The sequence below is a fragment of the Gadus morhua genome, chromosome 20 (assembly GCF_902167405.1).
Source record: "Gadus morhua chromosome 20, gadMor3.0, whole genome shotgun sequence".
Classification (NCBI taxonomy): Eukaryota; Metazoa; Chordata; class Actinopteri; order Gadiformes; family Gadidae; genus Gadus; species Gadus morhua.
In genome coordinates this window covers 22,753,328-22,779,820 of record NC_044067.1, presented here as the reverse complement: position 1 = coordinate 22,779,820, position 26,493 = coordinate 22,753,328, and the positions used below count along the sequence as shown (strand labels likewise).

General features: G+C 43.9%; 2 protein-coding genes across 2 annotated transcripts in view; one reads left to right on the top strand and one right to left on the bottom strand.

The window, feature by feature from the left end:
- Positions 1–20,654, bottom strand: part of LOC115533144 (sacsin) — a 43,491-nt gene extending 22,837 nt beyond the window's left edge. Inside the window, exons 1-4 of the mRNA XM_030343454.1 lie at positions 20,559–20,654; positions 16,643–16,688; positions 2,485–2,572; positions 1,106–1,217 (exon numbers count right to left, since the gene is read on the bottom strand). Coding sequence (XP_030199314.1) covers positions 1,106–1,217; positions 2,485–2,572; positions 16,643–16,671 — 229 coding nt within the window. The 5' untranslated portion in view covers positions 16,672–16,688; positions 20,559–20,654. The remainder of the gene's footprint in view (positions 1–1,105; positions 1,218–2,484; positions 2,573–16,642; positions 16,689–20,558) is intronic.
- A 2,707-nt stretch (positions 20,655–23,361) lies between these two features.
- Positions 23,362–25,397, top strand: LOC115533686 (uncharacterized). The gene is made up of 2 exons (XM_030344313.1): positions 23,362–23,819; positions 24,480–25,397. Exons 1-2 carry the CDS (start codon positions 23,505–23,507, stop codon positions 25,137–25,139), a joined length of 975 nt encoding a protein of 324 aa, XP_030200173.1. The 5' UTR covers positions 23,362–23,504; the 3' UTR covers positions 25,140–25,397.
- Positions 25,398–26,493: the final 1,096 nt, after the last annotated feature.

Genomic DNA, 26,493 nt, shown 5'->3' with positions numbered 1-26,493 from the left:
AACTACTAATCCCATAAACAATTGCGAACATTTTCACAATGGTTATTACAACCCAAAAGTTTAGCGCATTTTTGCATCTTATAACCCTTGTCATTATTATATTGTTTTTATATTGTTAATACAAGTTGTGGGATATATATTATGTGTGTGTGTATAGTGTGTCAAATATTGTATGGCGCTGTCATCTACATGGCACATTCGTTCATTCCTGACTGCAATCACGGTCTGATAACGTTACTCGTTTTTAACATACGTGAATTCAGTCTCATATTCCAGTTACCTATTCTTTCAACATTATGTGTTCTGCTTTTATGCTACCAAAATAACTAAAAAGCACTAAGGATGGTAACGACATTATGGCTTTTAATCAAAACCTCTATGGAGAAAATTAATGATTTTTAATTCTGGAACCACACTGCGCTCTATAGCGCCATCATTTTTCAATCAGTGTACATTCGGACCTTCTTTGCACCAGTGCACGTGACACGAGGTATGTGCCGTATACGGTACACCACCATAAAAGCTCCAGAATTTCCGCCAAGCCAAAGTCAAATTGCTCAAGCAAACGTAACAATATAGTTTTGTGCTAGAACTTTAACTTATTCAGTTTATTTGCTCCTCAAATACAGAGTAGAGAGGTAAACCTGAACAAAATGGCCAAACATGCAGAGGGGAATAGGGAAGTGCGTAATGTTGGTGTGTATCCAGTGCACGGTTTAGCAAATGAAAGTGAGCGTAGGGCCTAGGCTTCAGACCACACTACTTGTTGGGAACAGATGTCCTACTACAACCCTTGTTAAGTCTATCTAATATGTTCATATATTATTATGATTACATGGCAACAGTACAATTGGTAGATAACTGTTCAATGATTTATTTTTCTTATTCATCTCATTCTTCATATTCTCATATTTGTCTCATACATTAAAATTGTTTTAGGAATAAATGAAACACTGCGCTCTACCTTGTGGTAGGCGACTGAGTGGTTATGAGAGAGTGGCGGGATTATAATAAAAACACATGGCCCCCTAATTAAACCATTTTCTTGGGAATGTATAATGGATAAATAGTTGACCAAATATTTTTTTCGGAAAATAATACATACCTTGATATTTTCCAAATTCATCAGTCAAAATACTCTCGTGACCATAATTCCTCTTATCATGGATGAAAACAACTCTTGTGGCTCCGGCATCATCAGCATTTTGGATCAGCTCCTGTGTAAACATTGGGGACAGGAATAATACAAATTAAGATGTTGTTGGGTTATTCAGTTATTTGTTATCAAGCTGTTGTCAGGAGCCCTCTGACCTCTGCTGCTTAAAGAGACACACCGAGATATCGATAAATTAGCGTTTGCCTGTCTTACTCAAAGTCAGAGGAGTGGATTAAATCCATATTCATCATTGCGCTTCGAAAAGGGGAGTTTGCATGGTTAGTAACAACACAACCAGAGTTGAAGACAATAAAATATAATTTGGTACTATCTTCAGGGCTCACGCACGGCTACGCAACCTGAGCTGGATGACGTATAGTCCATACGACGACCATGGACATAATAAAGGCGATGAGCCTTCTTTCCCATTAAACGGTAAACATGGCGTCAAGCGGTTCAACTGTTGTTTCACGTTGGTCCCATAGAGAAGTCGAGTCTCTGTTAGCCATTTGGGCATTTGGGCTCCAAATAAGCAACAGACTCAGCAAAGTGCGAACTGTGTTCTCTGTGTTGTTGTCCATTGTTGTTAAAACTCTGACTGGCGGCAGACTTTATTATGGTCCATGCAGCAGACGCTTGGTGATGACGTGTTACGACGTGATGACGTATGTACAAGAGCCTACCGTGGCCAGGCCACAGTTGCGACGGCCAACGGCCACGGCCAGATGGCCTAGTGTGAGTTCAGGCCAGAGAACAATGGGGCCAGTTGAGCACGGTTAGGTGTGAAAACGGCCAACGGCAACGGGCAGATGGCCTAGTGTGAGTGTACCCTAACACACCTTCTTTGCTGCTTAGGTATTTGCCCTCCCACCCCACCACCAACAGGTCTGTCCCAGTCTACCTGTCCAGGGGAAGGCTCCGCCCCTGCTAGTCCTGGCAAGTTATGCAGAGTCCACACGTCCTCGATCCGTGACGGGGCTTACGCCAAAGACTTATCATGCAAAGACATTCTCTCTTATGTTATCATCTGAAATAAATCTTGATTCCTATTTCTTGGTGAATGAGTCTTTAGAACTGACAGTTTACCCTCCTCAGTGTAGATGACCAGACAGAAGCAGCTGATCATGGAACAGACAGGTTAACCTCCTCAGTGTAGACGACCAGACAGAACCAGCTGTTCATAGAACTGACAGGTTACCCTCAGTGTAGACGACCAGACAGCTAGCTGATAATAAATACGAATGCTAACCAGCAAGCTCCCCTTCTGGAAAGATGGATATCAGTCTTCCGTAAATACAACTGAAACAATACAATAAATTCGCACTTACCTTCAGAATTTGTCCACCATCTGGATATCTTCTCAGAATATCTTTCAGGTAGTCAATGAATGGTGGTGCTGTTGCCCCAAAGGACTTTCTGCAACAAAAATCACAAACTTCATGTGACATGAAAACTAAATAGATTTTAAATAATAATTAAGCTGAAGAATTTATATTAAGGAATTATACATTAAAATCGAAGCAACAGGTAACCCGTGTGACGATTTACTAAAATCCAGTGTTGGGGGTAACGAGTTACAAAGTTACGGATCACAGTAACGATATTACTTTTTTGGGTAACCAAGTAAAGTAATGCATTGCACTAAAAATATCGGTAACTACACTACTTTAATAGATTATAGTAACGCGCTTTCATGCTTTACCCAAGCCGTGTTTGCCTGTGTGTAAAGTTCTGGGGTCTCATTTATAAAACTGTGCATGGGATCTTTACTAAAAATGTGCGTACGCCCAGAAGCCAAGTTTTGCGTGCGCCAAAAAATATTCTGATTTATAAAACCCTGCGTATGGTGCGTACGCAATCTTTGCTTTATAAACCACAGAGTGCCTACAAGTGTGCGCAGCTGAATCAACTTCACGTTCCGCCCTGTACACGCCCCTTTTTAACCATAAATGGTCAATGCAAATGACCTCATGAATTCAATCTGCATATAAAACAGACTCAGATGCAAGTATTATGTCTTGTCGGAAACAATGGCAGAAGTACTGAGAAAATCAAAAAAGTGAAATTTCACGGAGGTTGAAGTGGAGACACTTGTGGGTTAGATGGAGGCCCGAAAGGTAGTTTTGTTCGGCGGTCACGGGATTGGGATCGCCAACAACAAAAAGCAGAGTGAGTGGCAACATGTTGCTGTAGCAGTGAACTCTGTCAGTAGCACGGAGCGCACAGTCCCAGAATTAAAAAAGAAGTGGTCTGACATAGAGTTACATATTTTTATGTAGCCTACCAATAAATTGTTATGGTCCCTAAATACCCTCTCCCTCCGAATCCTGCCATTTGCATGGTCCGCCAGAAGTGCCATATGGTGCAGCATTACCACGGCGCTCACCTCTGTATTTATAGGGTTACGGTAATAAGACTGACCGAGAACACCTTGGATAATCAGTTTGTTTCACCCACGTAAAATGTTCATGAACATAACCCCTTTTTAATGCCTGATTTGTCATGAAAAGCATCAAGAGTAACGGACAACGATTGTGATGAGGAGTGTGGCTTGGTTTTTCACACTTGGGATTTACTTGACATTTGATTATGTGTTTACAGTGTCACATAAAAATATTATGCTATTGACACATGTTGGACAGATGCTTTATTCCATGCAGTCGCGCCGTCAGTGGACAGTATGGAGTGACGGGATTAAATATAGAGATTTTTTTTTTATTTCTATACTAAGGAGATGTTTCTGGAGTTATAACTGAGAAATAACGCAGTGGATTTAAATTATTCTGATTAGGATTTAATGCATGATACGGGTTGAAATTAAATTTATGAAGGGCGATGATAAAACATAATCGTTCTTCTCACTCTGCAATTCTTCGGTCTGACTTCAGTTCACCACCACACCGTCTGTGTCGCCAATTCTCCTTTTCCTCCAAACCATGCGTACGCATGGGTCAGAGTTTGCTTAGGGCTGCGCACATTTTCCCGTCAAGTTGGTTTTTATAGATTACAACCTTGGCGTGGAAAGTCACGTACGCCAATTTCAGCCCCATTTTGTGCGTACGCAACGGTTATAAATGAGACCCCTGATCTGTGGTGGGTGCATGCGTGCTGCCTTTGTGTGTGCTTCGCCTGCTTGCCTCGGCACGTTGCCATAGCGATCGATTTGAGTGACGTAGCTGCTTGTGCGAAGGAGAGTCCAAGTGTTGGAGCGCAGAAGCAGGTAACACAGAAAGACATTAACAGGCTGGTTGCAGGGTTCATTGTATAAGACAAGGTTTCCATGTCGACCATTGAATCGCCAAGATTTAGAAAAATACTCGCGACTCGCAAGCCAACATCCGAAAGGGAATCGAGGCTCAAAAAAACTTTAGAGTCCCTGGATCATGTGTCCATCACGCAGACATTTGGTCCGCCAACAACAAAAGTTACTTAGGAATGACAGTGCACTGGATAGACAGCATTAGTTTTTAACTTGAGAAGTCTGCTCTTGCCTGCATCATAACCATCGGAGGGCCACACTTCAACTAAACGTGAGCTGAGAGAAGCTACACAATTTTGAATTTCGTAGACATGATTTCCTGTATTCTGGTGCATTTTGGGGATGGCCACTACCTACAAAATCATCCAGAATCATAACCTATGTACGGTATGTTAATTGAACCAACATACAGTGGCGTGCACAGATATTTTGGGGGGCAGGTGCTCAGTGAAAAATAAGGGCACTTTGTGCGGTGTTACGTCCCGTAAGGGGAGTAACATAGTACCATGTCAAAAACAGTAGAAGTCATGTAGTCCAAGTTAAGGGTGTTTATTGCGAAACTCAAGCGCCTGTCTTCAGGGTGATCCTTGGGCCAAAACAAAAAACAAAACGTAGCCTATCCCTGACTAGAAACAAACTTTCTTATGGTGCGTTTTATTATCCATCCGTCTCGGAGGTACGAGGACGTTGCCTAGCGGCACGCATGAACATGCCCCTTTTCCTCGGACGGCGAACTTGCTTGCTCGGATGAACTCAGAGGAGGCCGAGCAAGGATTTCGAGACAGAATTCAAGATGACTGCGCCGAGTGTGACTTGAAGTATGAACTTTTTTCATTGTGTTTGGACCACTTTGGTTTTTTTAAATGACAATTTCAAGCACTCGTATGACTGCAATACCCTACTGCGTCCGTATCTCTGCCTATGGCCTATAGCCTACTTATTTCGGAGCACCTGGTATTCTTCAAATGCTACCGCGACAATAGTTATCTGGGTGGCGTCCATGTTTTTCTGACATTACTTTAACTTTGGCAACTTTTTCCATATATATTCAGTGCACTGTCATACCGGGAAAACACATCCACCAGTTCAAGGAAGTTTCCACGGTTCGGTTGCTACTGGACTGGCCTTCATCATGACCTCGGAATGCTTGTCCCTGACGAGGGACGTTGGTCCATCTAACCATGCTTGTCATGTGCATCTCTGTGATGGAGTGCTGCTTGTTTTTTTCAAGAGCAGCATTCGACTTTCTTATGCCATCAATTGTCCACTCTGTTCTGTTTTTATACTTCTCTTCAAAAAGGAAAAGCCGACAACTAAAACAGTGGATTGAATTAGTAGTGGGAGAGTATTCCAGCCACACGTTCCCAGAAACCATTGTTTCTGGAATGACCGCCCCTCAGCATTTTTTGGGAAAGGCACAGCTGGTTGAGATGGGCCTACACTGCAGCACATTGAAATGTAGCTGTCATTGCACTTGATATGAAATGTGTCAACATGTGAAGCATCTGTTGGATATTGCATAACAGCTATCTTTTTAATTGTGTCATCACTTTCACATACAGCTGCTTCAACATACCTTTCTTGTTCTCCCTCATCTTGGTAATCAGAGAGCACTGTTTCTGTTTCTGAACCTGTTGCTGCACTGGACTCTGCTTTATCTATATATCCTGGGGATTCATCTCCCTCATCTTCCAAGCTGGTAGATGCCCTGGCCAGGCTGGCCCTATTGCAGGACAGAACTGAGCTGCTTCCCTGCTGTAGCTGCCTAGAATAAAATAATAATTGTTTTAATAATATCCTATTAAGGTAAATACAAGATTACTGCAAGTCTTGTAACATAGAAATAACTTATGGTTGGGACTAAATTATATAATTAAATGATATAGCCTCATGACTGATTTAGTACCACCAACCCACCTTGCGTAGTTAAAATAAAAGCTTTTAAGCTTTTAAATAACAGCTTTTAAGATATTTCAATAAAATAGGAGGAACAGTTCAACATTGAAATCTGAGCTTTAAAAGGCCCTGACCAGATGACATGACTCTGGTCTTTCATCTTCATCTTCCTCCTTGCTGCTGGTGGATGCTTTCATCCAGGAGAGCAGAGAGCCGCTCCCATGGGCTGCCTGCTGTAGCTCCCTTTCTTTTTCCTCTTTTAACCTCTCCTTTCTAGGCATTATACTGCAATTGGTAAATGAAAAGGGACCAACCATATGAATAAGACTGCTTGGTTACATTACAACAAGGCACAAGGCTACTTTTCCTGCAGGCTATTGGGAATAGCCTGTTAGTCATTTAGCAAACCAATGACAGCAAGTATGTAGCCTAATGTAAACCTACACAACACTAAATATTCAGCATACTGATTCACATGCTGTACCAATGACAAACTCTACCGACATTTGTTGTGTGGTGGTCATCACGTCATATCTATTATTGATTTGGGCTAGCTTGTTAAGCCGGTCAGTCGGCTAATTTATGCTCAGCTGTGTGGAGCTGCATGAGAGAGGCTACTTCACAACAGTGACACATAAATGCAAGTTATAGCTTGGCAACTGAGGCTTAGGGGGCAAACAATACACTCTAGACTCAATTCATTTATGTGTTACCTTGCTGGTTGGGCAGGGCAGGGGAGTGTGGGGGGCGGGTCATATTTATTGGGGCATTATTATCACACGTTTAGAATTGTCGACAATTCATAGATGATAATGTCGGCATGGGCCTCATACAGACACATACTGTAAAAAAAAAATAAAAAAAACGAACTTTCTGATTTTTTATTTTTTTTCAAAAGGGCAGTTCATTGGGCCAGGGGGCAAAGGGCAGGTGCTATAGCACCACCTTGGGTCTACCTGTGCACGCCACTGCCAACATACATTAATTTCATGTTTTCCATGCTCAAACAGCCACATGAATGGTCAGTATTTTTATCAGTGCAAAGGGCTCACATACATCATCATTCAATGAAGTCAAAATACTGAAAAACAGTGGCCCAACATTAAGTGCAACAACTCAATGAACTCAAACCCAACAAGCAGTTGTAGTGGCGACTTAAGTGGATATCTTTAATGACTGATATCGCTACTAAGCAAACTAGACGCATGGGTTTGCCTTCGAATTCTATGAATTCTTCTCATCTTTCTTGACCGAGTTTTCTGTAACTCGATCAATTATTCTTCTTTTTTTTTTTATTATGTGCGGGCCTGACTGAGTGAGGATGCGGGCCGCACTGAGTGAGGATGCGGGCCGCATGCGGCCCGCGGGCCGCCAGTTGCCCATCCCTGACGCAGGGGGAGACGCAGGAATGTCGGAGGAAAATGGGGTTAAAAAGGGTTAAAATATCTCCCCATCAAGGCCAATCGCAGAGTAGCCTACGAAAAGAATAGATTGCAATAATATGAATGCTAAAGATATTAAAACACAATTGATTAAGCCTAGGCCGACATATATATCAGTCCTAATCCTGAACGCACTGTGCATACATTTATTCACGGCATTTCCCCCCCTGAAATAATTCCATATTACAAAAATCCAAAATAGCTTGTGTGACAACTACATTTACCTTAATGTGCTGATTTTTTAAAAATATATTTTGCGCAGCAAGAGAGCCGACTTTATCTGATATAGGACGTAAATATGTAAGGGATAATGCCCGACGAGGTGTCCATTATCAGGAATTAATGGACGATGTGGAGGCGCGAAGTCCATTAATTCCTGATAATGGACACCTCGAAGGGCATTATCCCGCTTATACCACGGTCACTTACCAACTGTGACCAAATTAAGACCATTAATTTATATTTTCATGCGTTTTACAATCCAAATATAAAGTTTTCCACAAAACATAACTTTGTTTCCCTGGTTACGCCTGAGGGTCTGACTAATACCCGGAACCACCATTACACGCCCGTTGTGTTCTCATGCAACGGAAACGTTGTTCACTCCTCCAGTAATTAGGATGGACCATAGCTACGACTTTAGAACGGGAGGTAGCGGGAGGTATTATAGTCCGCTCAGCTTTGTTTTGTTTCCCATTGCTATGGTTACTAATTTTAGAGACGATACGCCAGCTAGCGCATTAATTGAGAACGGTAAACAGACAATTTGGCGGAACTACTTGTCCAGGTGTCCGTATATCAGGAGTTAATGCACACCCTGCATCCAATCAGAATCGAGTATTCCCGCAGACCGTGGTATAAGTGGTGGCTATTATGACACGGCTCTTCTCAATGCCGTGGAACGCTCCGTTCACTTGCATGTGCCCTTCACAACAACGCCAGCTTCTTCGGTTGCTAAGCGACGTCAACGTCTTTGGCTAACTATTTCTCTGCTGATCAACACTACGTATGGTAAGTTGGAAACAAATAAATTGTAAAAAAAAAAACACCTTGTGAAGTTATTTTTTCGTTTGGCAAGTAGCCGCTCATTATCGAAAATAAATAATAAATTAACGAAGCACCTCCGTTTCGAATCGGTGTCCGGTTCACCCTGTCTGGGGCTATTTTCCCGATAATGACCGGCGTTCTATTATCCCACTTAACGTCAATATAACTCTGCATGTGGAAGGGAAAATAGCTTTATTGGTAATTACAATAATATGCTGCTGTATTTTCCGAGACCCCCACATATATTTGAGTTTACTGCTTTCATGGGAGCCAGACTTCTCTCTATGGGAGCTCAGCTCCCACTGGCTTCCACCTAACCCGAACCCTGGCTATAGGTCTTTCTACACTGCCGAGCCGGTTCGCTCGCAGCTTGGCACGCCCGGCGATTTCACCTTCTTATCTCAAGTTACCTGTGTCAAATCCTCCGTTCGTCACGGCGCGGGGTTTCTTGGTTCACTGGGGAAGGCGGGGCTGTGCACGGAGTCTCTGACCTCTTTAGAATAATTTGTATTATTGCATACTCCCGAATGTAGGCTATTCATTTTTTATGAATGAAGACACCCGCATGCAATAATGAGTTCACTCTATAGTAGGCTAACGACGCTCTTAGCGTCCTACGAGTACCCTGGAGCACTCGTTAGCTACGAGCGTTTTCAAGACGTTCGTTACCAACGATGCTTTCGGGAAAAGGTCCGAAAACTGTACGATGCTCGTACGACCCACTCTGCGATCCACTTAGGCTAACGATGCTTTCGGGAAACGGGGCCCAGGTTCATTCGGCCTTTGGACTATCACATAAAGTAACAGCATGTGTCACCGTCGCTTGAGTGCATTTCTGTTTTTATGGGATGAACTGACCTTTATTTTAACATTTTTCATTGACCGCTTAATTTTTGTTCTCATCTTTCCCAAAGCCTGTGTTTTGAAACGTGTGTGTTGCTACTGATTGACCTAACCATAGACTCCTTTATCCTGTTGTTTGTGGATTTTACAGGGAGGCATATTTCTTTGTGCAGACAGGGATATTTTTGTCTATGTATTTACAGTAAATTAAGAATCGGGAAAGTAAAGTAATAAGTAGTGAAGTTACTTTTCAAATGCCGTAACTAGTAAAGTAATGTCATTACAATTTAAAGAAGTAGCCTAACTAGTAAAAGAAAAACTTTTTTTTGAGTAACCCAAACACTGCTAAAATCGTGCGTGCGACTTACTAAAGCACAAGCACAACTTACTTAACACATGCGTGTGATCTACTTAAATGTCCGTGTAACTTACTAAAGCGGTAGTGCATCTTACTAAAGTGCACGTGCGACTTACTTACGCGCACGTGCATGCGACTTACTTAAAACGCGAGTGCGACTTAGTAAAGCGTGCGTGCGACTTACTTAAAGCGTTCGTGCGACTTATGTGATGGAAAATCTACATGTTGTTACGTTTTTGGTCAATCTATGAATTTACGTTTTGTTACTATTTTGTGTGATGCATATATTGACTGCCTTCTACTCTCCTTGTGGGTCATCTAAAGTGTGAACCTTCGAGGGTCGTGTGATGCATTTTATTGCCTGCCTCTTCCTCTCCTTTCGTGTGATGTAATCTGTTTCCATGCAATCCTTTGATGTATGGGCCTGTTCCTTGACCCCCTGGCTAGCGTTGAGTAAGCAAAAGGGTTACATGGCACGGCCGCCACCCCCTTGAATGGCATCCAGGGGAGCTTCAATTGTAATGATTACCATCTGGTAAACAAAGGCTTTTGGTTTATTGGGGGACACACCCCCTCCAGAACCCAACCCAAGTGAATAAGAACTCACGACTCGGAACAATCGGTGGACTTCTCCCGAGCGTAGGCCTACCTTTAGAGTAGGCCTATAATCTGAGGCCTCCCATCTGAGGCCTCAGATTATTATATTGTATGCCTGTTATGTTGTTTGTTTATGCATGTTGTGATGTATCTTTGTTCGTACTTTTATTACAAATATATATGACCAGCAATTGCCTGCAAGTATTGTGTGCTTTTTGCATCTAAATATCTCATCTGTCTTAGACGCAAAATCTGAAATTGCCAAAGAATTCGAGCAGGTGAGATCACAATAGGCTACTGTTTAAAGCTTCAAAATGAAATCCGTTACAGGAACGGTACATAGATGTTTCAGTAAACGTAAACTTATATCTGAACGATAGGCCTCGTTCAAGGTAACTCTGTTATAGGAACATACGGTAAAGCTCCGGTTCCGTCAATATATGTTATATATGTAACAGAAAGGGCAGCTAGGGTCTGTCGGGGACGGTAAAGGGAAACCCGTTGAAGCGCGGTTGGTGTCATATAAATAATAATAATAGGCATTCATTAAAAAATATAGCCTATGTATATAGGCCTATGTGTAGTAACAAGGAGGTTAGGGTGATATTAGATAATAGTAACTAATAGTGTGTATGGATCTAAAAATTGATAATAGATCGGGAGAAACATGGTGAAGCGGCTCTGGAGAGTTTAAAATATTGGTATAAACTGGGCTTTCCTGAGATGGGGAGTTTTAGCTTAAACGGTTGTTGGAGTCAGAGAAGGAAAATATTTTTTTAATTTATGTTGGTGTGCCTTTTATTGTTTGGAAAGAGAGGGCCAGGATCGAGATGTATACCCGGACCTAGACTGCACCGGCGGACCGCGTGCGAATCCTCCTTCCCCTCCACCGTATGACGAAAACGCCCAGAACGGCGCTCCATCATTCAACCTCTATCCAGACTTCACAACAAGGAGGAAGCACCCGCTAATGCAATTCTGCTGAATTATTTGGAGGACTTATAGCCTACTTGTAGTGAAGTATTTTTGACAGTGTGTGGAATCTACAGCTGATCACTTTCACTGGCTAAGCAAAATGAATCCCGAACAGTTGAACCTCTGAATTGATCCTGAAAGCCCATGTCCTAGAATAATTCATTTGTATTCCGTTTTAGGCCATCTCACTAAAGGTCACTTAATAGCCTATAAGCTCACCAAGTCCATTATTCAGAATTCAAAGCATTTATTCACAAATACGTTCTATTTTTTTGACAAGCGGAGCCGACAGTCCTGTGCAAGTATGCAAATTAGCCATGTGCGCCAAACAGAAGATAGACGCATTGTATAGAACTGATTGTTGTGGATATGTAGGCTGGTTAGTTGTGGTTGTTTGTGGTCTTAGTGAAACAGCTTTGCCTTGGAGTTGGAGAAGTTGGAGTGATTGTGTGAATGTGCGAGAGAGAGCGCACCTGCCGTGGTGATGTTGGGCTTGTTGTGGGCTTATATGTGATCAATGATGTATCTGTCTGATCGTATTAGCTCTAGATGGATGGTTAAATAATGTCACAAGATCGGTTATACTGCAGGCTCTCATTTGCAAATGCACTGATTGTGTGCCCGTCTCCGATATGCTATATACCTGGCATTTATTCAGTTCATGTTCTTCTGAGTGCGCAAGAACGTTGCCAATTATTGTCGTGTTTGCATTGTAATGCACAACTTTGCCCCTCCCTGTTATAAAATAACGTGCATCCCAACAACTTTAGCCAATGCTCCTATTGCTTTACCAGTGTGTTTAAAGGGTGTGTGTTTGTGTGTGCGTGCGTGTGTGTGTGTGTGTTGTCATGTAGACTATAGATATAGATTGATTGTCTTGGCTTGCTTGCATCTATGAAATATTGTAATGTTATGGCCTAGCTGCCTACTGCATATCGAGAACAATCTGGGGATGAGGGCATCCCCGAATATTGACGGGTATTTCGCACACTGCCATCTCAATATATAGCCTAAACATATACAAATATATCCCTGTACTAGACACAAATGTATTTTCCACTAGCTAGTGGTGGTCATTACATTGTAGTGAAACTAGTAAAGTCAACACAGCTTTATGTTACGGCGAAGCATGGAGGCACTGCAGCTCTAGTCTCGACAATGCGTTACTTTAGTCTGGTATTTCTCTTCACTGATTGGTTAGACAGCCTTCAAACTTAGTGGTCAAGCAAAGAAGAGGGAGGGGCTCGTTCTGCATACCTAATAGCCGGAGTGAATAACTAATAGTCGGAGTGAGGCTACGTTTACACGATGACGGTCTGAACAGAAGACGCAAAAGTGGCGTTGCGTCTTCACTTTTTATTGCGCGTTTAGACAAGCGTTTTCGGGAGGAAATCTGCGTGCATACGGTGACGCAAAAGTGTGTGGAATTCGATTGGGTATGCATGCCAGGCGGCTAGGTGGTGCTGTGATACATCACACAACACCGCCATGTCTGAGCACATGCGTAGAATCTTCCTTCTTCTCTTATCCGTGCCGCAAATACCAAAAAGATCCTTCTCTGTTCAGTAACACTATCTGTACATATCCTGTACATTTCGTGGAAAGGCTCCTGTACACTAGTTAGAGCTGCCAGAGCATCTTGAAGGTCCGACGCATGGAAATAATCTGACATGTTTGTTTATTTCTTTGTACTGGCACATGTATGTGACGTAAACGCGTACGCGACGTGAGCAGATCTGAGCAGTGTTTTGCGTCTTGGCAGTGTACACGGAAACGCTACGGCGGAGGGTTTTCAACTTTTCCACTCTGGAGGGTGGTTTCATATTTATGCATTTTCATGCCCCAAAAACGCCGTCACCGTCTAAACGAAAGGCACTTCCGATAAAATATTTTGTCGTTTTTACCCGCAAGCGTCCTCGTGTAAACGGGGCTGACTAATAATCTTGCCAAATCGCACGGAATCCGTATGGATTCCATACGGATTCCACGGAATCCATACGGATTCCGTGCGGTTTTGCACTTTTACCGCGCCATTCTAGGGCCGGATTGTGGCCTTCTTGGCTTTTCATACTGGGCTCCCGCTACTGCTTGCCGCCGCCATTGTTATGAATTTAAACGATTGGCGACTAGCGTTCTTGTGCATATTTACCGCCACGACTGGAGTGAGAGTGTGTGTGTGGGGGGGGGGGGGGGGGGGGGGAGGCGACGCGTCGACGCAAATTATTCATGTCGACAAATTTTTTAAGTCGACCAGTTTTCCCAGCTCTAGTAGATTGTGAACATATGCATGTTGTGATTAAGTGATCATTTTAATCATAAGGGTTACATGATTTTGTGATCATAAATAATCAAAGGGGTGATTGTGATGGAAAATCTACATGTTGTTACGTTTTTGGTCTATCTATGAACTTAAGTTTTGTTACTATTTTGTGTGATGCATATATTGCCTGCCTTCTACTCTCCTTGTGGGTCATCTAAAGTGTGAACCTTCGAGGGTCGTGTGATGCATTTTATTGCCTGCCTCTTCCTCTCCTTTCGTGTGATGTAATCTGTTTCCATGCAATCCTTTGATGTATGGGCCTGTTCCTCGACCCCCTGGCTAGCGTTGAGTAAGCAAAAGGGTTACATGGCACGGCCGCCACCCCCTTGAATGGCATCCAGGGGAGCTTCAATTGTAAAGATTACCATCTGGTAAACAAAGGCTTTTGGTTTATTGGGGGACACACCCCCTCCAGAACCCAACCCAAGTGAATAAGAACTCACGACTCGGAACAATCGGTGGACTTCTCCCGAGCGTACCTTTAGAGTATGAAGTAACACGCAGGGCGAACTCCCATCTGAGGCCTCAGATTATTATATTGTATGCCTGTTATGTTGTTTGTTTATGCATGTTGTGATGTATCTTTGTTCGTACTTTTATTACAAACATATATGACCAGCAATTGCCTGCAAGTATTGTGTGCTTTTTGCATCTAAATATCTCATCTGTCTTAGACGCAATATCTGATAGAGAAATTGCCACGACACTTACTTAAAGCGTGTGCGCTTACCCAACGTTACCCAAGGGAGGTGCACTTTAGTAAAGCGCACGTGCAAGTATAAAACAGACGTGCGCTTTATAAAGAAATTCCTCCAGAAATTGCTTGTTTATGAATGTTGTCAATTGAAGTGGTACATATTTATGTGTAGGGTTCAGAGCTGGGAGTAAGGCACACATTTGAAGTCACAAGCAAGTCTCAAGTCACTGCCAATCCAAGTCCAGTCGAGGCCCTTCCCATGGTCAAGCAAGTCAAAATTCAGGTCAAACCATCCATTGACACGCCACCCAATCCTTCATCCATCTTTAGAAAAGTATTTAACGTTACCCAAGTTTACTTAAAATATTATTTCAGAGCATGCCGTTGGTGTATGAGGTGGTGTATGTGGTGGAGCATGAGGTGGTGTACGAGGTGTTTTTTTTGAGGTGGTGTATGAGTTGGTGTATGAGGTCATGTATGAGGTGGTGCATGAGGTGGAGCATGAGGTGGTGTACCAGTTTTTTTTTTTAGGTGGTGTATGATGTCATGTATGAGGTGGTGACGAGGTTGTGTAGAGGTCGTGTATGAGGTGGTGTATTAGGTCATGTATGAAGTGGTGTATGAGGTGGTGTATGAGGTTGTGTTTGAGGTAATATATGAGGTGGTGTATGAGGTCATGTATGGGGTGGTGTGAGGTCATGTATTAGTTGGTTATGAGGTGGTATTTGGAGGTGGTGTATGTCATGTATGAGGTGGTGTATGAGGCTGTGTATGAGGCGGTGTATGAGGTTGTGTAGAGTTGGTGCATGAGGTCATGTATGAAGTGGTGTGAGGTCATGTATTAGTTGGTGAAGAGGTGGTGTATGAGGTCATGTAGAGGTGGTGTACGAGGTGGTGTAGAGGTCATGCATGAGGTGGTGTACGAGGTGGTGTATGAGGTTATGTAGAGGTGGTGTATGAGGTGGTGCAGAGAGCAGAATCAGAATGTTGCCTGTACTCAAGTATCAGAATGTAGTCTGTACTAAAGTAAACACACAGGAGTAAGTGATGGGCATAGTAGGCTACTTGTAATCTAAAGAAACCTATCCTTGCACTACTCCACTGAATAACTGGAGGTGGCGGATCTGACGACAAATGACAAATTAACCAGCCTTCAGACTTTGATAGCTGGTTGCACAAAACTGAATTCTCAGGATGGGTTTGTAGGTTGTGTGTATTCATCGATCATGGGTAATAATGTTTAGAATCAATGAATTTAAGGTAGAGTTGCGACCTATAGGTAGAGTTGCAACCTATTCATTGTGTTTTCATTTCAAGTATGTATGTAAATTATGTTCTTCTAATCATATCAGATTTTAATGATTACAGCTTACTGTGGCAACCTCACGCCGTCTGCCATGGACAAGCCGCCCCAGCACCCTGAACAGCGCCCTCTCCGTGGGCAGGTAGTCCACGGGAGATACCTACCGTTCAGCGCAGCTGCGCTGGATCGCTCATCAAGCGGACACGGGCAATCACGGGCATTGGGGACACCGGGGGAACGGGTCGGAGAAAGACGTTGTAGCTAACGAATGCCGGCTGTGAGTCTAACCACAAACGTTTCCCTACAGGAGTGAGCCGGAGGCGTCGGGAGCGGATTCCCTGCCGACCCCGAGAACGGACCTGACCAGGCGGCCCCTGCACCCTTATTCCCCATTGTGGAAGAACCTAAGTTCTATTCCTTTTTCCGTTTTTCTTGAGCGGGACGAAATAAATCGTTGCACCGCAACCCTGTGTGAGCATCTCAATGAGAAATCCCAGCCGACGACGAGGGGGTTTCCACATTACATAGTTGTGTGATTATTGTATTTATACTAAAATGTAGTCCATTTAGTTTTCAAACATTCTCATGCCCAGATAAATTTCCTGAAAACTCTTCGTGTATATGATCATTCATCACTCCCCCTTAAGCACCACCACAGCAATACATGATGTGTACTGTAATTGTATTGTATATGCATTGCGTTTTCAGGCCACTTACATATTTTAAAAGAGATATCAGATCCAACTTACCGAGTTTCCATGGGCCTCTTAAAACTCATGGTTCCTGTCGAGATTCCTGTCAAAAGGAACAGAATAAAGAGACAGCCAGTGTTATGGTTGATGAGGTCAATCAACCAATAGGTAGCGATCTTGGCGGGAACACCTAGGGACAGGTGACTCCAACACGAGCAAATAGGAGCGTCGGAATCCGACACCTCATGTGACCAACTCCTCATGGGTTAATGGATGTTACAAGTTAACTGCTTAGTGCCCGATTCTGCTTTATTGTGTCCTCATTTTGCCTTCAGAATTAAAATGATGGCTGATTATAATCAGTTTTACTCAAAATAATTATTCAATACAAAGGCACGCACACACATGCACCCAACCACGCACGCGAACACACGCACCCACGCACACTCACACATAAACATATTTATGGTTATGATGTATTAGGGTCCAGGTAGTAGACCTGTGCCCTATACCACGAAGCTCGCTGAACATACCCAGGCTTTCTTGGGAAAACCTGGCTCGACAAAGCCGCAACTCGCAATCAGAGTTAAATGGTACTGTCACACTAAATTTGTACCGGCTGCCAAATTTGTACCGGGCACGTCATCCATACGTAATCCACTCCAAATCTGCCTGGCAACAGATGATCGCTTCGTCCGTTGCCTGGCAACGGACGATCGCGTCGAATGACGTGAACATTCGCGAACCTTCTATCTAGCGATCCGTTATCTGTATTGTGCTTTTTCATCCTTGACCTGCTTTAAACACTCAGTTTACTTGCTAAATTTGATTAAACAATTAAATACAATACAAATATAAAGTAAAAACAAGTGTTATCTGTAGGCCTACTGATATCAACATCAGTTATTAGACCGTCACACGGAGCATGCGCAGTTGGATTGGCGCGCTGCATGTTGATGTCTGTTCCAAGATACATCGTGTGTTTATTAAGGAACCCAACAAAACATTACATTATCTAGCGATCCGTTAACTGTATTATGTTATTTCGTATTTGGCAACATGAGCGCGAATGTTTTTTTAAACCTGCCCGGTAACGGACGACGCGATCATCTGCTGACAGGCAGGTTTGGAATGGATTACGTATGGATGACGCGCCCGGTACAAATTTGGCAGCCGGCACAAATTTAGTGTGACAGTACCACGAAGCTCACTTTAGATTCAATTAGTTGAACCAGGTTTTCCGACTATAGGTTCAGTGCGCGTTCACGTGAAAGGGGCGTTTTTTGCGTCATTTTTCTCACCTTTACGATAGATCAAGCAGTCTATATGCGTATAAGTGAAAAGATTCTGCATATTGTCTATAAAATAACTATGCCAAATGCAGAATTGTTCGCCATTAATCCAAATAGAATGATGATGATTTAAAAATGCATAAGCAACGTCCATCCTGCCTTATTCCCATTTAGGGAATTCACTTTAAATACACCCTATGTAAGAAATGTATCGCATGTTTTCAACCGCTAAAACGTAGCGGCTGTAGCGTTGTGGATTAGTAGGCCTATAAGACCCGAACGCCAGCGACCGGGGTTCAAATTCGCCGGTGTAAGTGCCATATTGGCTCGGCTACCAGATCGGCTCGGGGTCCGTCGTCTGCTGATTACGTCAAACAATACGCTATCTACAGCAATAAGGTCTTTTATGGCTTAAATTAAAGAGCCTGTAATGATCTTTCATTTTGAACATAGACCATTCCCAACCTATCTGTATGGATAGTTTTCTTCTAAAAACAAAACATCCCTCGGAATCATCTTGGCTGTTAAGATAAGCCGTCCGTGTTGCCAGATTGGGCACATTTTCAGCCTGATTTGAAAACAGCCAATCACAACTGTCCCTTAGCAGCCAATCACAATGTAGCCTACGCCCATTCAAGCGTACAGCCAATGATATTGTGTAACGTAATCAGCAGACGACGGACCCCGAGTCGATCTGGTAGCCGAGCCAATATGGTACTTACACCGGTCTATCATCATGCATTTTACCCCCATAGGTGTGGTGCCAGCACGGCCTTGAAAATATGGGTTCAAGTTCTAAATAAGCACAATAATATAATTCCATAAGCATTCCATATGCATGAGAATTGGGACTTTTTAAGCTTCACATAAATTCGCGTCACTTGGGAGTCGAACCCCCCGCGCAGAAATTCAAAACTGACGCGCTACCTCCACTCTAGCACTCTGTCACGGAGACACAATGCGCAACAGTAACCATTGTCTACATAAGGTCCAACAAGGACGATCAAATAACGAACACCCTCTGATGAGAATCTGTATCTCTCATGAAGAACCCCAATTTCGTTGTTTGCACAATGACAATAAAGTCTGAAATCTGAATATCATCAGACAATGCCAAGGGATCGAGTTCTGTCCCGTAAAACCTCGGTCTCCGGAGAGACGCCTGTACGAGAAGTGCGCCGGGGTCCACGGGAACACCCACAAATGGTGACGCCATTGTCAGAGGAGGGGCTAGGAAGCTGCGCACGCCGATTTAAGTAGCCGATCTCCGGCTAGACTAAGCCGAAGAACTGCTCCCTATGGCGACACATTAGTGCCATAATTCACTGATGTGATAAAAGATGCATTCGGGCGTATTATATTATTCCACACGCGTAGATATTAACTGCGAGCGCGCAAATGATCTCTCCGCGCGCGCAAATTACCTCTGCGTGCGCAAAACAGCCTCTCGCGCGTAACAGCCTCTCGCGAAAAAGATGTTTTTACGCTCGCTCAAATTTAATTTTGGCACTATGGGGGAGGGAATCAAGGCAAGGCGGGCTTTCCTATGATTGGCAGTTTCTGAAGCGCGATATTTGATTGACAGCCCTCCTCAGCCCTCCTCTCATTCAATTCTGAATTGTTCAGTAAATGGCTGAAACGATAGTTACGTATTGTAACTCCAGATTCTATGAGTATAGGCGCAACCTTTTAAGTGTCGGCCTCATTGTCCTTTAAATAGCTGAAGAAAAGCTGTTTATTGGGAGCAGAACGTCCGCCGGCGCCCGACTATATCTGCGAAATGCGGACGTCGTTGAGGCACGCCGCACGCGGACGTAATTGAGGCCCACGCTATTGGTGGTCGGGGATTACACATTTTTCAGTGCTACGGCTCACGCCTAGGGATAACCCAATGGCAATAGCCGGGGCTGTGCCTATATACTCATAGAATCTAGAGTTACAATACGTAACTATCGTTTCAGCCATTTACTGTACAATTCAGAATTGAATGAGAGGAAGGCTGAGGAGGGCTGTCAATCAAATATCGCGCTTCAGAAACGGCCAATCATAGGAAAGCCCGCCCTGCCTTGGTTCCCTCCCCCATAGTGCCAAAATTAAATTCGAGCGAGAGTAAAAACATCTTTCGCGAGAGGCTGTTACGCGCGAGAGGCTGTTTTGCGCACGCTGAGGTAATTTGCGCGCGCGAGAGGCTGTTTTGCGCGCACAGAGGTCATTTGCGCGCGCGCAGAGATCATTTGCGCGCTCGCAGTTAATATCTACGCGTGTGGAATAATATAATACGCCCGAATGCATCTTTTATCACATTAGTGAATTATGGCACTAATGTGTCGCCATAGCTCCCGACCAGGTTTGGTTGCGAGCATAAGTCACCATGGTGATACAGCGACGCTAAAATAGATCGACTTTCGTGGTACAACTAACCCAGGCTTGGAGCTCAACATACCTCGCTAACCCTCTAAGCGTGCTTCGTGGTACAGGGCACTGTTCTAATCGATATTTTATTCTAGGACTACGCCCAGTCTAGAACGTCGAAGTAGCAGGCATCCTTTGACGAGAAGGTCCCTGAAATAAGCCAGCTTAATGCCAAAAAAAGAAGCATCATCTAAAGTTGAACATGACAATAATACAATATTAACGGCACTATTATAATGGATAAGTTTGGTTAAATAAGTGTAGCCTACCTCATCCTGGTTGTAGGAGTGCAGCAGAGTAGACTGTCAGAGGCTAAGACCCGCCTTCCCTTTATACAGAGGGAGCGCTGAGCGCTTCCCGTTTACTGATAAAACAGAACCTACTCAAAAACGAAACTCAGAACCGACTCAGAAACGAAACTTAGAAATGCTCCTCCTAATGTGAATAAGTAAGTCCTAAATACAGGCCAATACCCAGATAGCAAACAGTCATTGAAACTTTGTTACATCAACATTCCGTTGTCAACATTAAAGCATTGAATCAACATGAACTCTGATGTTGATTCTAGAGGAGCAAGGTACGTTAAAATCAATAGTTCAGCTCGTTTATTCGTTTTTTGGTTCAAACTTAAAGGGACCCTATTTTACTACTTTTCTGGTCTTAATTTCTTATTAATGACTCCTATAGTGCAACCTCACACTAATCACAGCACAAAAAACGATGTCGATTTTGGGGAAACTCCTCTCATCTGGGTGCTTTCAGCATTCTCTGTCAACGCTCGGTTTCGTCCTTTTCCGCCCCCTCAACCCCCTCCTGCCAACCCCACTCCGTTGTGATTGGTTAGCTTCCGGAAGACCTGCGAAGGGCAGTCGAGCTCCACACGCAGGCAGATTTGACCAGGCATATGGAGGCGTGGCAGGAGTACCTCTACGTAGATGATTTCCCAGAAATGTGAACAAGTGAATCGGTGTTTAGCGCTCTGCACCATAGATATATATATTATATTATATTACATTATTTGCATTATATTATATTATTATATTATTTATATTATATTATAATATATATATCTATGCTCTGCACAGCCACCCCAGACAGTCAGCAGGGAATACGTCAAAATGCATGTACGTCATTATTTGACACTTTAATATGGTTAAACATGACATTATATCATTCTATATCATTATAACAACGTTTATAGGTCATAAAAGTCGAAAAAGCATAATAGGTCCTCTTTAACAAAACAAATTTACCACTCATTTCGTTTTCGGTCCTCTTATTGGCTAATGTGCTTCGTTGCCCTGTGCTCCTCAAAATCGAAGTTCTTCCGTTTGATAATGTCGACAAAGATATTACTGTATTTTAGACACTAGCAGACACAGAGGACCACACCACCCACAGTCAAGACTGACACGGCTTCAAATAACAATAATAGTATTCATAATCATTTGAAAATGAGAACTTATTAAGATATGATGACTTCAGTGCAGTTGATGTTTAGCCACAGTTAATACATGCAGAGTAGACCTGAGGGCTTCACCAGAGATTGTCTAATATGAGGAGAATGGGCACTCGCTGGTTAGTTCCGGTTTTCTGGACTGGTTGCAGTAATGAGAGCCTATGGGGTTTTATCCTCGGAATCCACTTTTCTCAAGATGTAATTTTTTGTCAAGTAATTTGAAAGTTCAAAAGGAGGGGCTAAGATAATAAACTCAGCTGAATATTGCATTTTTTAAGGTCACGTATCTGTTCTAAAAAGGCGTTAAAAACATGCAATGACGTCACACATTGTCATACTGTCAGAGGTACTGCTTTACGGCAGTTTCTGAAGCACTTCGGCGCTTCCGCATTTCCCGCAACGATAACACCAGCTGTTGGAGGTAAGGCTTTTTTTTTGCTTTTAGTGAGCTAATGTAAAAAAAAGAAATGTGCGAATGTTTTACATATGTATGTTACTTACAGAGTGTTTTTTTTAATCCTCACTAGTGGCGATGATAAAACTTTTTTTATAGTAACGATTATGAGCCATTTCTTTCTCCTGAAATAGAAACCTGGATTAGAATCATAATTTTAAGACTGCATCAACTTAGTTTACATCAGTAAACAATCTCCTAGAGAGCAGTGTTCTGTTGTACTCCTCCTCATGCCTCTTCCTTTCTTGATCTCTACAGTTGGACCTTGATGCTGTGACAACAGACAAGTCTTCTTCCTCTGTCCTTTTTCCCTGCCTCTGTTCAGTATTGTGGCAGACGCCAGGGAGGAGTGAGGGGAGCGGTAGGTCCGGCAACCTGCTGGCTCCACCCCCAAGCCATATATGGACTTCCTCACGTTAACGAGGCGAGCCTGGGGATCATTAAGCAGGGTAGCTGGGGCTTAAGAGGGCTAGCCAACAGACATGTGGGGAAGTTGGAGTTGGAAGAGGAGCTAGGGCTAGGTGAGGACAGGCAGGATCTGTGTGATCGCCTGGCAGAGTGGTACGCCTTAAGGGAGAGAGATAGGTGGAAGGGGTTGGACGGACATTGGAACTTTAGCATATAAGAGGTGGATGACCCTTTCCCACCCTGGTTTGCATTTACAAGGTAAATAAACCATTCTGTGCTTGGAACTGCTCTGTGTGTTGTGTCATTTGTCTACTCAACTTGGTAGCGTGGAAACCCCACACCCACTGGCCCGCTACACATGGTGGAGAATGCGTGCTTGTAACCTGATCCCAAGTTGAATAGATAGACCAACACACAGGGAAACCATGGAAGCACTGTTGAAAAAACTGTTGGAGGCGAACAGGGCACAGCTAGCCAGTAGCCGGGAGCTGCTCGGCGTGCTGACAGCCGGTCAGGTCGGCAAGGCTGCAGGTGCGGCAGTGCCCTGTCCTGGGCCCCAGCAGGTTTGTCTCGCCATGGCAAGAGACGCAGACGCAGCCGCCGCCGCCGTAAAGGCCGATTTATGCTCAGATACGTAAGCGCAAGCGCAAGAGGCCCTTGCGCGCCCTTGCGCACCCCTTGCGCGACTTCTCACGTCTTGCGTGCGTCGGGCCATTTTTCTAGACTTGCGTCATTTTTTACGTAAGCTTTTACGCGAGCCGCGCAGCCTGCAAGGCTGTGATTGGTCTGCTGGTCTGGTTACTACTTCCTGTCTGGAGTATCACATTTCCTGTTTTCATACCGCCATTTTTAAAAGCCAGAAGGCAAGGACGATTTTCCATTTCCGACATCAAGATGAATCGACAGCAAGAGCTCTTGAGCGAGGCAGTGCGTCAATACAAGCACTTGTACAACCCATCGCTGGTGGGCTACAAAGACACACAGAAGTGCTCGAATTCGTGGGATGAGATGGCATCCAACATGGGCATGCCGGTCGGAGTGTGTGTCAACAAGTGGAAAATCATACGGGACAAATATGTCCGAGAGAAGAAGGCGATGCAAAGCAGCAGTGGCGATGCTGGGGGAAAGGGGGTTTCTCCCTGGTTTATATCGCTGTCGTGGTTGGGGGTGCACATAAAACATCGGGCGACCTGCTCAAACTACGACAAGGTATATATGAAGGTCTTGTTGTTTTGACAGCCGTGCTAGTATGCTAGCAGTGTAATCAGGGTGGGATAGTTCAGCTGGGAGTATGCTTTCAACATATTGCAAATGTTGAAAGCAAACGTTAGTCAGGTCATAGACTCTAAATTCATGGGCACAGAGCAACTGTCTGTTCTCAAAGTGCCCACAGTGTTAATGGTATGAATGTAGTATTTTTACTGTGTAGCTATGTCCTTTTACCATTGTATAATACTTTATACAATGAAAGTATCAGAAGAGTGCAGAACAAAACACAAACCAATTATGAATAAAACAAATATTTACATAGTGCTTAGGGGCATTCTCTTAAGTTTTCTACGCCCTGTGCCGAAATCAAACATTGCAAAATCCTCGTCATTAAAGGGTGCCTACTCTCCTGTAATGCAGTCCTCGCCAGGTCCCCCACAACCTGGCCAAATCTTGCATACTCATCAGGGGCAACCATGCTCTCAAGTGACAGCACAGTCTGCCTCCGCTCCTCCAAATCTGCCACCCTTTCACTCATGAAGTCATCCAGCTGCCCCCTTCTTTTCCTCTTCCTTCCTGTGTGGGTATATACAATACTTTATACAACTAATACTTTCCTTTATTATCATGAACAGCCCTATTATCTATTATTATGAACAGCCCTCAACTGCCAGCAATGCGTCATCGCCATCCACCTCGTCACCTGCAAACTTCCAGCCATCCATCTCATCACAGGCAGCCTTCCTCCAGCCATCCATCTCATCACAGGCAGCCTTCCTCCAGCCATCCATCTCATCACAGGCAGCCTTCCTCCAGCCATCCACCTCATCACAGGCAGCGTTCCTCCAGCCATCCATCTCATCACAGGCAGCCTTCCTCCAGCCATCCATCTCATCACAGGCAGCCTCCCTCCAGCCATCCACCTCGTCCTCATCGGAAGCCTCCCTTGAGCCATCCTCGCCAGAGGCCTTCTTTGAGGCAACAGCTCTTCCCCGGCCCAATTTGCCAGCATTCAGCCCATCCACCCCTTCAGCCTCCATGATGTCACCATCTCCTCCTTCCCACACAGGAAGGAAGAGGAAAAGAAGGGGGCAGCTGGATGACTTCATGAGTGAAAGGGTGGCAGATTTGGAGGAGCGGAGGCAGACTGTGCTGTCACTTGAGAGCATGGTTGCCCCTGATGAGTATGCGAGATTTGGCCAGGTTGTGGGGGACCTGGCGAGGACTGCATTACAGGAGAGTAGGCACCCTTTAATGATGAGGATTTTGCAATGTTTGATTTCGGCACAGGGCGTAGAAAACTTAAGAGAATGCCCCTAAGCACTATGTAAATATTTGTTTTATTCATAATTGGTTTGTTTTGTTCTGCACTCTTCTGATACTTTTGTTCTCTTCTATTGTTTGGATTTTGCATGTTTATTTTATTATTTATAGTTGTGAATTTTGTACAGCACTGTTCTTATACTTTTGTTCTCTTGTTTGGATTTTGCTCATTGTATTTTTATTATTCATATTTTGTACTTACTGTTCTTGTACTTTGCACTCTTATTTTACACTTGTATAAATAAAATGGCAAATAAGTAATGAAACAGTTTATTGCATAAATACACCACACTGTAAAAACGGAATTAATGAAAATTAAAACGGAAAAAACAGAATTTAGAAAAAAATAAAATGAACGGATCAACACTTCTAGGTCATCTGGGGGCCAAGTGTGCCACGGGTCACTATGTCATTCTGCCATGACACCGCTCCTGGTCCCATAAAGAACCCTGCCAATGCATCTCGCACACCTGCAGCAGCTCTGGTGGCACGGCTCCTAGTCATCTGTGATGGATGGATTGCTTGGAGATTGGAGTCACCACCCACCACTCTGCGCCACTCACCAGGCTGTTGGGAGCCTCCTGCGGGTGCATCAATGAAATTGGGAGGAATGTAGCGGCTGACAGGGTCGTTAGCCTCATCGGTGTCGACCAGGTAGTTGTGAAGGACAACGCATGCCTTCACCACATCCACAGCCTTCTCTGGATGGAACTCAAGTGACCTCCCGAGAATCCTCCACCGTGCAGCCAGGATTCCAAACGCATTTTCTATGACCCTCCTGGCTCTGGAGAGTCTGTAGTTAAAAATGCGCTGCTCTCCGCTTAAATGCCCTGATAATACAACAAGGATAGTGTTACTGAATAGAACATAACGAAACATCGTGCACCACAATCACAGACCAGATACAAAGCTTTGCCAAATATGTATGCAACGTGCTATGCAATTCATTATTATGATTTGCGACATACCTGGATATGGACGCTGGATGTTGTTATGCAAGGGGAAAGCAGCATCAGCGACAATAAAGTGTGGGGCTTTGGTCGTGGTCCCGGGAAGGAAAGCTGATGGAGGCAGGTTCAACTTGTGCTCGAACAGCATTTTGCCAAAACTGCTCTCTTTGAAAACGCCGCCGTCGCTTTCCCGTCCATAGGCTCCGATGTCCACCATTGTAAAGCGATATCTGGCATCGCAAATTGCCATCAGCACGAAGGAGTGATTACCCTTATAGTTAAAATAATCACTCCCGGCATGAGGTGGTGCCTTGACATTCACGTGTTTGCCGTCGAGGCTCCCAACGCAGTTCGGGAAGTTCCATAGTTTCCAAAAATCCGCTGCTATGGATGCCCACTGG

Excerpts from the sequence above, each read along its gene's own strand:
- LOC115533686 (XM_030344313.1), top strand. The coding sequence starts at position 23,505 with ATGAATCGACAGCAAGAGCTCTTGAGCGAGGCAGTGCGTCAATACAAG. Across the intron at positions 23,820-24,479 it reads CCTGCTCAAACTACGACAAG|CCCTCAACTGCCAGCAATGC; the intron begins GTATATATGAAG and ends TATTATGAACAG.